This window comes from Abrus precatorius, unplaced genomic scaffold, assembly GCF_003935025.1.
Source record: "Abrus precatorius isolate BTA unplaced genomic scaffold, Abrus_2018 Scaffold2, whole genome shotgun sequence".
Classification (NCBI taxonomy): domain Eukaryota; kingdom Viridiplantae; phylum Streptophyta; class Magnoliopsida; order Fabales; family Fabaceae; genus Abrus; species Abrus precatorius.
The window spans coordinates 6609652-6624152 of record NW_020874362.1 but is presented as its reverse complement, the minus strand read 5'-3'; the positions used below and the strand labels follow the sequence as shown (position 1 = coordinate 6624152).

Sequence of the window (14501 nt, the reverse complement as noted above, 5' to 3'; positions counted from 1 at the left end):
GTAAAAATATTGGTCAAAAGTCTTCCTTGTCTTGGGATACCAGATCCTTCAACTTCTCTAATAGTAGAAACAGATGCCTCAGACCTAGGGTATGGGGAGATATTAAAACAAAAGTTACCAGAATCTACAATAGAACAAGTAATAAGGTATTATTCTGGAATATGGCATCCTGCACAACAAAAGTATTATAATGTCAAAAAGAAAATTTTAAGCATTGTTTTATGCATACACAAATTTCAAGATGATTTATTCAACAAAATATTTTTAGTAAGAACGAACTGCAAAGCAGCTCCTTCTGTTTTACAAAAAGATGTTCAAAATTTAGTTTCAAAACATATTTGTGCTAGATGGTAAGCATTATTATCTAACTTTGATTTTGAAATACAACATATAAAAGGTGAAAATAATTTTTACCAGATTATTTAACAAGAGAATTTTTACAGGAAAAATGTCAAAAATGACTAGCGCTGATTATGCCCTACCAAAAAAGAGTGAACCAGAAATACCAAAAACTCCCACCAGAGACAAAGGTAAAAAACCAATGACTTGCTTACAGGTATTACAAAATAATGCTCAGATCCAACCACTAGAATTAACCAAACAATATACAGTTTTAGCCAAACCAGGACAAAATTCCTAGACAGCCACTACCCAAACCAGAAAATTACCATCATGGGCAGAATCTGCCTACAAAAGACCCACAATAACTGATAAGACTCCAGAGTATTTTGAAAAACCTTACGGCCTTCCTATAATGGAAATAGAATCAGAATGGTTTAAATTAAACCGTTCTGAAATAGCAAAAAGAGTATTCCCTCAAGATTCTCATGTAGTTCCCTCATCATCAGAACAAAAAAGGGAATTTTATGAGCTAATCCTTATTGATTCAAAATCAATAGAATTAACTCATAAGAGAAATGAGAAAAAAGAAATTATTTTTTCAAAATTCAAAATTTGTCAAATACTCACTCCGAAAGAGTGGGGACAACACTTATATTCTTATCGAAAATTTACAATAGAATATCAGCCTCCACAATATAATTACTTTGATTATATAAAAGCATGGGAGAAATTTCTATTTCTTCGACCAGACACCCATTCCTGGTTCATTTGGTTCAGGAAAGGGATTTCCTTATATTTTCCAAAATGGTTTTCAGCTTGGTTCCATAACTTTGGGCCAGTTAAACAGATTTTACCAGAAAGAGCTCAGATTGCCTTAGCCTATTTTCAACAGAAAGTCAATTTTCAAGAACCATACAAATTCATTTCTTTCATAGCTTCACAAGGTATCTCATGGATTATGATATGGCAATATGATTCAGCCAAACTGGAGTATAATGCCTCAATACAATTGTTAATTAGAACCATAAAAGTTAAGTGGTGGATTAATTTTGATCCAGATTTATTAACCACCGAAAAAATTATGCAATGGATACAAAATAATGTTCAACATCCTCCATTGAATGAAAATATGATAAAGGATAAACAAAAGCAGGCCTTTCTACAACAGAAAGCAAGATTTCTGGCTAGCCTAAGTACAGCCGGAAGTGAAGAAGAATTCAAAAAGATCATTTAAACCATATCTCCAGAGGTTACAAGTATATCCTTTAACAAAGACAACAGAAGAAGCCTCAGTCCAGCCAGAGATGATGACTACGGCTATTTTGACAATGAAGACGACTGCTATGGAATCTCTCTATAGTAACAAAAGATGATAGACTTGACAAAAGGAAAAGAAGAAAAAGACAAAAGAAAAAGAAGATATGACATAAAGAAAAAAGAGATTTGACAAAAGACTTGACATAAAGAAGAAATGACAAAAGGAGAAATTATTATTTGGAATCCTAGAATAGTAATTTTTCTTACTATAAATTGTAAGCTCAAGCTCATTTGAAAGGACGAGAAAAACTATCAACCCCAATATCCTTAAGAAAACTCTTTCATTGTAATAGTCTTGACGTCTATTTGAGAAGTTTACAAGAAGTTTTGTACTACAATATTGTAAGTTTGATCAAAAGTTTCAATCTATCATCATTTTTATTATGTTTACTCTTATTTTTAAATCAGAACTGTATCTATTTTTACACTAATATGATATTGTCCACTTTGGGCCTAAGCCCTCATGGTTTTGTTTTTGGACATCATCCGAAAGGCCTCATACTAATGGAGATCTATCATACTTATATGCCCTTGATCTTCTCCGATTCTAGTCAATGTGGGAACTTTGTTCGCACATCCCAACAATCTCCCCATCGAACGAAGTCCTCTAACATCGGGCCTCTAACACTAGAGCCCACCTTAGAGGCACCCTTGCCCGTTCCTGGCCTCGCCGCACCAGGCCCTACTTAGGACCGTGCACACCCACATCCACATCTATGTGGCACTACCTGGGGATCCGGGCTCTGATACCACTTGTTAGAACAAGTATGAACTTTTTTAGTATATCTAATAAAGTTATTTAATAATATATTTTAATTTTGTTATATTAAATAAATATATTATGTTATAATTCTTTTTATTTATAATTATAATAAATAAAAATTATATTCTATTAAAAATTAAAATATTTATACATGATTACACTTTTTAAATAATAAATTTATTTAATAATAAATTATCATATTTGTTACATTTAAAAATAAGCTAAAGAGTGGTTAAATTTTTTAATAGGAATAAGATGTAATCAAAATTAAACAAAATAAAATTAAAAAATAAAATGATAATATTATATTAATATATTATGTTTAATTATTTTTCTTTATAATAAATAAAAATTCTTTAAATATGAATTATATTTTATTTGAAACTAAAATTTTATAAAAAAATGATAAAAAATAAAATAAAAAATTTCATATAATATATATATATATATATAAGACCATATAGTAAATAATATAATTTTAAAGAAATTATATATAATAATATAGATTTTTTATAACTTAATATGTATTTTATTTTTATTAGTATAAATATTTTGAGTAAAGCTACCTATAAAAAAATTTTACATACCAGATACATAACACACAACAACATATCTAAATATAAATATGTAAAATTTTAAATAATTATTTTTCATGAATTTGACATAGATGTAAATAGATTTTTTAAAAAAAAATATAGTTGTTAATATATATTCAAAATTTAATAACTAATAAATATTTAAAAAAGTATAAAGAAAAAAATTAAATTATTAATTAATTTATCAATTTATAATATATATATATATATATATATATATTATAATGTATTGTATCAGTAATACTTTTTATATTATATTAATGTTATAGTATAGTTAATTTTATGTATATTTGTTAATTTAAAATAAAAATTAATAAAATTAAATATTTTATAATTATTTTTTTAATTTAATAGTTATTATTGTTGTCATTATATATATATATAAAGTTTTATTACATATTTTTTGATTAAGATAAAAGTTTAAAAATATAAGTTATTTTAATTTAAATATAAATTTTATTAATTCTTACTATGCTCATATGTTATTTTTCTGCATCCTTGAATTTTATAATATAAATATTTTTTATCTATAATTTTTACAATAACTATTTATTTATGTTTTTAAATATAATAATTTTCTTTTAGATGATTCAAGAAATTTGGTAAGTATTATTTTTTGTTATCAATTTTATGTGTTTACTGTGATTTTATTTATTAAATATAAGATGTCTTTACACAAATAAAATATAATTATCATATAAAAATAAATAAAATCTTTAATACTTTTATTATAGTTATTAACATACATTTGAAATTCAATAATTTATAAATATTTACATAAATAAAAAATTAAATTATTAGATAATTTATCTATTTATATTTTATATATGAATATATATTTTAATTTATTGTATCAGTGATATTTTTTTATATTATATTAATATTATAGTGTTGTTAATTTTATGTGTATTTGTTAATTTAAAATAACAAATTAATGAAATAAATAAAATTAAATATTTTGTAATTATTTTATTTTTATTTTAATTTAATAATTATTATTATTGTCAATATATATATACATAGTATATTAAATTTAAATATATTTATTTTTTAAAATATAATAATTTTCTTTCAGCTGATTCAATAAATTGTGTGAATGTTATTTTTTTGATTAATTTTATGTGTTTACTATGACTTTATTAATTAAATATAAGATATTTTTAAACAAATAAAATATGATCCTAAAAAAAACTAAATTTTTTAATAATTTAATAATTTTTAAAAATAAAAAAATATAAATAAAAATTTATTTAATATGAAACATTTATAATTAGTACTTAATAATATTTTAAAAATTATTTATAAAATTATATAAAATTATTACAATTATTTAATAATTATCAATAACACAAATGAAAAGTAAAAAAAATATATAAACTAATTTGATTATAAAATATTTATATTTTCATTAATATGAAGATTTTTTTTTGTAATAGCTTTATTAAGAGGCTTTAGGTTAGGCCAGACTGAAAATAAAACCTTTAACAGGTAACAGACCAGGTTTATGCTTAATAATTATGTTACAGATCAAGCTTGTTTAAAGTAAAGCCTGACTTGACCTAGCCTGTTTCCATTCCTAACTTTAAGATAAGAATTTTTCAAAGATTTAACCGAAGATTTTGCTTTAAAATCAAAGTTTATCCTAAAAATCATAAGATATTTATAAGAAACTTGAGATGAAGAGAAATGAACGGTAAATCTAAATTCAAACTTAGAAAAACTTACTTCGAATCGCTTAGAATGAACGTATAATCCCAAATTTGAAGAGAAATATAAGTTTAAGAGGGTTTAGTATGAGAGAAAATGTTAGTATATGACCTTTGGTTTTTCTAGAACCTTTAAGAAGTGTAAAGAATAGAAAATTTCGTGCAAGACCCCTTATTTATAGGTAAAATTTTGAAAAAAAATTTTAAGTACTATTCTTGTCAGAATTACTATTTACACTGACTTACTGTTCACTTTTAAAAAAAAAATTTTTCAAACTTCATCTAAATCTATTCCAATCACACTTAATATCATATAATTCTTTGATTAATATTTAAAAATACTGGGTGTTACAAGCTATTATATAGTAAAAGAGAAATAGAATCTCAACTCTTGTTGGACCTTGTATGACTACGAGTGCAACATTAGGATTGTTTATAATAATTATAGTTAATATAATGAAACCGATGAATATAATTGTTTGATTAGCATTATTAGAACTTTATTCTCATGTTCTCATACTAAAAGTCAAGGTTTATGTAGGGTAATAAGTGCATCTCCACCACTCATTCTACATTCATACACATAACAACTCCAAATTTTATTTTTTCATATATTCTACCATTTTTAAAAACTATTTATTTATATCTATAAATAATAACCACTCCAATAAAAAAATTAGACTTTAACATAATTGAACATTATTTAACTTAGCATCAAATTATTAAAATATGCATAAAATATCATAAATACCCTTAACTAAAAAAATAAATAGATAACAAAATTAAAATATAACAAAAACATTGGTAGTTGCAAAAGAAGAATAAATTAATTCAAATAAATTATTGCAAAACAAGAAAAAAAAATTATTATGATTGAATCATTACAAGAAGGTACATACCGAAAAAGGTTCATTTAGCAAAATTATAATGCATCATAGATCAATAATTTACACATAACAACACGAAGTGAATGACATTCTTCCAACTAGCGCCACTCACTACGCTGTAGCATGTAATAATGTCACATTTCCAAATACTTGTACACCATAATACTTATTAAAGTAGAAATTTTCATTTAAAATAACACTTTTTCTAATTAATTTAACATGTTAGAATGTGATACTCTCATACATCTTTTTACTATGCTTTGTGTATTAGATTATGTCACTTTTCACACTTAAGTGTGTGGTAGTTTTAACTTTTTTACAAATTGTTATTGTAAATTTTATCTATTTTAATATTTCATTTTAAAATTTAATTATTTTTAAATTAAAACTTTTTCAGTAATAAAACTTTTATAGTCATCCAAGAAAATATCATGTATATTGTGATAATTACTGCAATTAAATTTACTTTAATTTGATACATGATTTGATAACATACATGATTTTAAATAAATATTATATAATCATAAAATTTTCAGCTTAGTTAGTTCTTATTCACTTGTATAATATCCTTGTGTGAATGAAATAAGATATGACTATTATTTTTTTTATCTTTTTCTTTAAACTTGTAACTTTTTAATGTTATGAGTATAGTAATTTTCTAATATTTATTTTTTATTAATTTTTGTATTATTACATATTTTTTTAGGTCTTGTTTTGTAACTTTAGACATATTTTAATTATTTTTAAAAAATGACAAAAATTATTATAATATAACACAATATTACTCATTTAAAAATAAAAAAATTGGACCCAACCTTCTTGACAAAGACTCTTAACGACATAAGATCGAACTGATATAAGTCTTTATTTACCTTCAGTACTTTCAATTTGTAGTTTAATTAAGCTTTTATTTAATAATTCTTTTAAATATTTTTTATTCCATAAATATAAATATAAATGTTTTTAATATAATATACAAATAATTTATTTTAAAGAATTATATAACAAATTTATTAAAATAAATTTAAAAAGATTTATGATAATCGTATAGCATGAGAAAATATAAATTAAAAAAAATTGAAAGACGATGTAAATAACTGCAAGGGGGCGCAGGTGGAAGTCACAACCGCAGGGGAGCAAAATCTCTTTTACTCCACCGATTCCATACGAGAAAATTGAGAGATTTTCAAAGCAGAGGAAGCTGGAAACTTCACTTCACTTCACATACAAAGGTTTAATTCCCGTTCGTTAGATTAGCGACTATTGATCGATCGTTCATCAATCATGAGAACTCGAAATGCCGATTCCTCTTCCAAATCGGCAACCCCCAAAAAAACACCGCCAGCGAGGAAATCCGCCGCTAAAACCACCGCAGAATCCGCTGCGGTGAAGCGCACCCCTGCCACCAAAACCAGAAGCATCAAGAAGAAAGAGGCCTCGCCCGCACCCGGTTCCAATCTCGATCAATCTCCTTGTAAGTTTTTCTTTTCTTTTTTTTTTCTTTTTAATTTTTTTCCGTTGCCGAATTTTAGTTTGAGAGTAAAATGAAACTGTCTCGACTGGAACAGAGAAATGGAAAAGTAAGCAACTTTTATACTGAAACCCTTATAATATGGATTTCAAGTTTGTTTTTATATGACCGAACTGTCTCGTTGAATTTAGGGTATATGTTTTTTCTTTTATAATTCTACAGTAATTTGTATCTCTTTTTTATTTATTTTGAGGAGGGAGGGGGGGTGTATCTGTTCGTGGTTGTAAGTGTTGATTCTTTTGATAGTACCCTTTTTTATTTTTTAAATATACACTATATTTTATGACCTCATTTGTTCTCACAATATGTAACAGTGGAGCAAAAATCGTTAGCCAGTGCTAGCACTACAAAATCTATAAAGAAGAGGACTCCAGGGAGACCGAGAACTAAGGTAATTGATATTCCTGATTTGGAAGAACAATTAGAGGCAGTAGCTGATGAAACACCAATTGAAGATAATTTAGAGCCAGCAGGGAAAGTGGAAGAACCTAGAGATGTTGAAGTTGTGAATGCAGATGATGTTGAGGGTGAGAAAAAGGGGGAACAAGGTGTTGGGTCTGTTAAATTATATGATGAGAAGGAACAGAAGTCCTTGGAAGTGGATGAACCTGTTGTTGAAAACGTTTGCAAATCGGGGGATAAGGGGAAGGGCATAATGGATATTGAAGTAACTGCTTCTCAGGATGCTTCTATAACTTTTAAACGATCTGGGCGCACCATTGTTGACCTCAACATATCTGCAGATAATGAAGATTGTACTGGTGAAAAGGAGGGAGAGGAGGAGTTGACAAAAGAGGAGGGAAAGAAAGGAAATGAAGGGTTTAACAAACTGGAAGGAGAGAAAGGAAAGGAAGAGTTGAAAGATCAGGAAGGGGAGAAAGGAAAGGAAGATTTGAAAGATCAGGAAGGAGAGAAAGGAAAAGAAGAATTGATGGAACTAAAAGGAGAAAAAGGAAGGGAAGAGTATAAAGAACAGGAAGCAGAGAAAGGTAAGGAAGAGTTAAAAGAACAAGGACAGAAAGGAAAGGGAGAGTTGAAAGAACTAGAAAGAGACAAAGGAAAGCAAGAGTTGAAAGAGGAGGAACCAGATAAAGGAACAAGAGAGGAAACTTACCTTTTTGGACAGGAGGAGAACACTGAGTCTTTTGGTGTAGAAATGAAAGCCCAGATGCAAGATGAAGATGATTATCCCAAAAAGGATGGTGTTGATGGGCCAAAGAATGATGAGAAGTTAGATCTTGGAGAACAAGGGACGGAGGAGCTTGTTGAGGAAGATCCAGAGGAAGATCCTGAGGAACCTCAAGAAGAAACAGAGGCGGCATTGGAGGAGGAGCATAGGGAATTGGAGGCCATTGCAAAGCAGCGGAAGATTAGAAAAGAACACGAGATTTTTGTTGGTGGGCTGGATCGGGATGCTACAGAGGAAGATCTGAGGAAGGTTTTTCAGAGGATTGGGGAGATAGTTGAAGTCAGGTTACATAAAAATTCTTCAACAAACAAAAATAAGGGCTATGCTTTTGTGAAGTTTGCTAATAAGGAGCATGCAAAGAAAGCTCTGTCTGAAATGAAGAACCCTGTTGTATGTTTCTGTACTCTTGATTGTTCATTTCTTTGACACTCTGCACTTTTCTCTTTCTTTTCCATCATCTTTTTACCTTCCACTGTTTACAGATACATGGTAAACGGTGTGGAACTGCACCTAGTGAAGATAATGACACATTATTCTTGGGAAATATTTGCAATACATGGACAAAAGAAGCTGTAAGTGTCTTGCAGTTTTTTCATGTTGCATATAGTTATTTCCCTGGCTTTTTAACTCATTTCTTAATTTATGTGGCAGATTAAACAGAAGTTGATAGATTATGGTATTGAAGGGGTTGAAAGCATCACACTTGTCCCAGATGTTCAGCATGAAGGCATGAGCCGGGGCTTTGCATTCCTAGAGTTCTCTTGTCATGCTGATGCCATGCTTGCATACAAGAGGCTTCAAAAGCCCGATGTTATCTTTGGCCATGCTGAGCGAACAGCCAAAGTAGCCTTTGCTGAACCCATTCGAGAACCAGACCCTGAGATAATGGCGCAGGTGAAGTCTGTATTTATTAACGGTCTCCCCTTACACTGGGATGAAGATCTTGTGAGGGAGCTGTTCAAATCTTATGGTGAAATAATAAGAATTGTACTAGCACGGAATATGTCTACAGCTAAGAGGAAGGATTATGGATTTGTTGATTTTTCTACACATGAAGCTGCTGTAGCTTGTGTTGATGGTGTAAATAAATCAGAATTGGGGGATGGAGCATCAAAGGTATATAGCATTGTTTGTTACTTTACCATCATCAAAGCTTCTGCCTATTTTTAGCAATATGGGGCAGAGGAGCATTCTATCAGCTCTAACTGAGTTGTTTTCAAATTGTAAAGCTTAGAAAGAAATTGCCTCCTAATCAGTCTCCCTCTTTCCTCTCCATCTCTCTCAAAAAGCTTAATTTTCATGACTATAAGTAGTTTGTGCTTAATGTTATGCTACATACGTCAATCTAACATCCTAATATTTCATTCTTCTTTTAAGTTTGACATGAATTTGCTTGAGTTTTCCCATTTGGTGAAAAAGTTTCATGATTTTTCCCATGCTTTTCAGATAAAAGTGAGAGCTAGGCTGTCAAATCCATTGCCTAAAACGCAGGCTGTTAAAGGTGGCATGTGTGGTGGGTTCCGAATTGGTCATGCTAGGAGTGGAGCCTTTCCAAGATCTGGTATAATAGATTTTCTCCTTCCATTAACTTTTAACTTGAATGATTGTGTTGACATGTTTTATTGATATATCTAATTACAATCCTTACAGGAAGGGGTTTTGGGCGGGGAAGACAGCCCTTCAATAATTGGGGAAATTTCAACAGGGACAGGACTTTCTATCATGATGGACACAGTCAAATTGGAAGGATGGCTTTTCGGGACACCCGTGATTTTAGTACGTATCCAGATTTTCGTCAGAGGCAATTTGGTACCCAAGGTTCTTTGTTGATCTTCTTGCTATTTTTTAAGCAGAAATTTCTTTTGGCTTGTCAATATTTTGGTGTGAAGGTTTTGAATGATTTTATTATTTTACTAAATTGTAAATCAGGAGCTGTGAGGGGTGGACATTATGCAGGTAGCAGAGGTGCAGCTTTTGCTGGTCCATCCAGACCTTATAATGATAGAGCCTGGTATGGTATTCCTGATGGGGGCCCTAGTGAGCCTATTCCTCCAAGAGGGCCGTACTCTCCAGGTGGACAGTTTGACATGCCTTTCATGGGAAGGCATTTTGATGACCCATATCTATATGATGGCAATATGCATGCGATGAAACGCCCATTTTATATGACTGTAAGATTTCGTTTTAGTATATTTTAATTTCTGCTTATATGTGTAACTGTATTTCCATACAATTTTTATGTTAACTCTATACAGCTGGGAAATACTAATTTGTTTGAATTGTACTCATGTCTTAGGATCCTGAACCTGATTACATGGGGCCTAATAGACATCGTCCCCGATTGGATTATGCAGATCCACCTATATTTCATGGAACACATCATCATGGTCTAACCTTCAATTCCTTTTTCCCCCTTATTTACTCAATAGCATGGTTATATTCTTGATAATTCTTGTTTGCTGTGTAGATTCTTTTGGGTCCGGGAACAGACAGTACCCACCTGACTACTATGGTTCTGATGTGAGTGAACATTGTTTAACCTTTTTTATTGTTCCCATAATTTAATGGTAATATTAGTTATGTATTATGCTATTCCTGTTACAGTATGGTAGAGGCCCATATTCATCTTATTATGGGGGTGATGGCTCACATGGACATGGATACTATTATTAGTGTCAAGAACCTTTATGGTAAGGATTGTTTTTAAAATTTTATATCCTAATTTGCAGCAGTCAATTCTCTTCTAGTGTTTCATGGATCTTTATTTGTTTTTAGGTGGCTCTGGAATTATGGGATGGACATCTCCAAATACAAGCATGTTGCTTGAGCATACAATTTTGAAATTGTTTGTTTATTTTATACCCTTCTCTCTTATTCCCATCTCTCTTATTCCCATTCCACCTGGTTTGTTTCTATATATCTGTTAGATTATAGTTGGTATAGACTAAGTTGATTGTCGTGTAGGTTGTCAGTCGTCTCTCTGGTCCTGGAGTAAGCTATTAATAAGATTTATATCGAATAGGCTAGATTTTCTTCCTTTACCTAGGTATGATTAGGTCAGGGACTTGTATTTGAGGATGCTTTGTTGAATGTACAATATAATTTTGAATCATCAAGTATAACTTTGATGATCAGATAGTTTAAAGGACTATTGGAAGAAAAATCTTTCAAGTGATGGGTTTATCTTTTTACAAAGTGATAGGCAAGGTTTGATATTTGAATATGCATATGGAACCTCTTTTGATTCTTATGAAGGTGTTGGAGAGTTTGCTTACAGTTTCATTTCATTACTAGGAGCTAATTTTGATCTGAACCGAAAGCTACCATATTTTGAAGTCCTTTTGATTGGGTGGGATCTTCAAATATTTATTGATGTCCATATGGAAGCAGCCGTTTTATGGAAAACTTTGTTATTGAATTTATTGGAAGATCGAGACTAGGGATTAGGTACAGTGAAAGGCTGGGAATGAGTTTCATGGATATTGTCATGGTTATGGGGAAAATGACCCATTTGATTAAGTTCTTTTTGATACTAAGTAATTACTAATTTGGGTATCTGTGGGGAGATCTACATTTTCTTTTCTTTCTGATGTAGTATTGGCACCGACTGAGAATAAAATCACTGTTGATTTAGAGTGTGAATATCTAATGTTGTGGGCATCTAAGGATGTACCCAGTGTTTTAATTGTCAGCTATATTTATTTTGGATGGTTCTATGAAACATATTGTGAACCATATCAAATAGAACTGGAAGCATTTTCTTCTTGCATTGAATATTACTAGGTCGTTTCTCTTTCTGTAGTCTTAGAATGTTTATTGTTGTGAATAGGCGGTGGGAGCAAAGCAATCAGAATGCTACTTTGGATCTAGCATGGACCAGTGCCTGTCTTTTGAATATTTAATGATTATGTTACACCTAGAAGTTTAAGGTGTAATACGATTTATTGAGGTACTAATTTGTTCAAAAACCACAATGGTTACCGAATGCAGCCAAAGATGTAAGGTGTCATGCTTAGCGGCTTAAAGGTTGGGTTAGAGACAGTGGAACAGGACTTGGATATAAGATGCTTGCTATTCATGCATTCTGTTTTCAATATAAATTCACTAGGATTTTCTGAGGGTGTTTCTGTTTATGTAGCCTTATCTTGCTGCAGTCTTGTTTTAGAATAGTTAGGAGTGATTTTTTTGAGCTTTTCAGTTGCCTTTCAGGTACCATTTTTTTTGTGATAAATTTCTCAAATTTTGTTGTTTGGCTTTTTGTTGAAAAATGTCTTGAATATTTGTTTTTGTGTGGGTCAGCATCCTTAGGACTTTTAGCTGGAGTAAAGACTTGCTTTCAGCCTTTAGGATTAATTTTAAGCATATACAAGTAATAAGCTTTTAGTGAAAAACTTTTATTACATTGGAAATACAAAAGTGTAGTAAATACTTTTTTTTTAATAAACTTGCAACTCATAAATGCTTTAAATCAGTCATAAGGTCTAGTGTCAACATTTTCCACTAAAACACACAAAAACACCCACCTCCTTCATTCCCAAGATCTGAAATATTTTCAGTTCCTTATTAAATTTTAATGGGTTTCATCATGGAATATTGCTGCGCATATACTGAAGTGGCTGGGACTTGGTATTTGTGGGATGGTTACTTCCCATCGTCATTGCATTACAAAATTGGCCTCATTTCTGTGTTCAGTTGGGTAGCATGATGCATTGATTCCCTAAGGATTTGGTTAGATGCCTTTACTGGATTTTTGCACAGAATTTGGCTTAGATATGATAAACTACATCTTTTACAGGATTTATGAGTAGTCAGAGGCATAAACCAATTCATTGTCGGATTATTGTTAAGAACCAATATCAATACAATAATGAAAGGACTTTTTTCTTTTAGACTTTGAGATCCCTATTATCTGTTTTAATTAAACTTGAAATTTGTAATTACTATAATGGGCCTATTAACTTTTCTTGATAAACAAATGGCTATATGAATAGACAAATGAAGTCTCTTGAGTCTTGACCAACTGAAAGTGTAACGATGCTGCTAAGCCATTTTTTTTTCCCTTTGCGTCCTGCATTGATTTTAATTTCAGTTGTTCCTCTATTATTTTGACCTAAAGTTTGGACAATCTTTTACTTTCTTTTGCTTGGTTGTACAAGGGGAGCCCGTTTGTGGCAATGTATTTCTGAATTTACATTTTCTGCAAGAGATCCTAGGAATTTTTAAGACGTGTAGACTAGATCATGGTCTTTTAGCTAAGAATGGGCATTTACAATTAATCAAATAGAAAGTGCTTGCAGTGTTGGATAATCTAGCTACGTCGTTTTATGACTTCTAGACGTATTTGGTTGTGCTCCAGGTATGTTAGTTAGACTGGCTTATGCTAATATCTATGCTTAATTTGAGCAATGGTCTTTAGCCTGTGCAGCCGAATTTATTTCTTTACACTTGATAGTTGTTATTGTTTTTTTTTTAACGTTGAATGATATCCAGACATTCCAGCACCGAAACTGTGTAAAGAATATATACTAGCTTCTGGTGTTTTCTTACTCAGTTCTAGAGTTGGAAGATGGAATCCATTGAAGGGTAGGTAGGGCCTCTCATGTTATGTCGAATATTCAGAATTCATACAATTGTAATTGCTATGTAATTTTTGCAGTCGATGTCTGGGATTTATTCTGATGGATTAATTCTAATTCTTTGTTTGGTTATTTTAGTCTGTCTTGTAGACAAGCACATCTCGCGTTTTTCAACCAAACTATTGAGTGATGCATGTATGCTCGGTAGATTATTGCATGCATATACTCATCCCATAGTGATGATGCAATATGTTTTCTTCCCCTATTCAATTTCGAAATTCTATCGATGTGCATTGCCGTCCAGAGTTGATTCCTAGGATTAGCGTCAGGTTTTCAATCGATTTAAAACGACAAATGATGTTACAAATTTGGAAGGGTTTTTTTTATTGCACTATGTAATAATCCATAACTTTTATTTTTGGGTTTTGTTAATTTTGTCTTTGGAGTTGAGTTTTTCTTTAATTGAGTTGGGTTTAAGCATGCGAAAGTAGTTAAGTTTTATTGAGAAGGAACTAATTTAGTACATTAAAATTATAATAGTATGAAAAATATTTTAAAATGAAAATGTGTTATTATTAGTTGTTTATCTTAGTT

At 30.5% G+C, this 14501-nt stretch overlaps 1 protein-coding gene across 3 annotated transcripts; it reads left to right on the top strand.

Annotated features, from left to right (window-relative positions):
* Positions 1 to 6702: 6702 nt before the first annotated feature.
* On the top strand, positions 6703 to 14031 carry LOC113857495 (nucleolin-like). Of its 3 annotated transcripts, none has more exons than XM_027489458.1 (11): positions 6703 to 7085; positions 7457 to 8721; positions 8814 to 8903; positions 8983 to 9447; positions 9778 to 9892; positions 9982 to 10149; positions 10261 to 10502; positions 10628 to 10718; positions 10799 to 10851; positions 10936 to 11021; positions 11107 to 14031. In XM_027489458.1, exons 1-10 carry the CDS (start codon positions 6896 to 6898, stop codon positions 11002 to 11004), a joined length of 2748 nt encoding a protein of 915 aa, XP_027345259.1. In that variant the 5' UTR covers positions 6703 to 6895; the 3' UTR covers positions 11005 to 11021; positions 11107 to 14031. The 3 variants fall into 3 exon arrangements, with proteins under 3 accessions (XP_027345259.1, XP_027345261.1, XP_027345260.1); XM_027489460.1 differs by having other exon boundaries at positions 6734 to 7085; positions 9982 to 10107; XM_027489459.1 differs by having other exon boundaries at positions 6742 to 7085; positions 10288 to 10502.
* Positions 14032 to 14501: the final 470 nt, after the last annotated feature.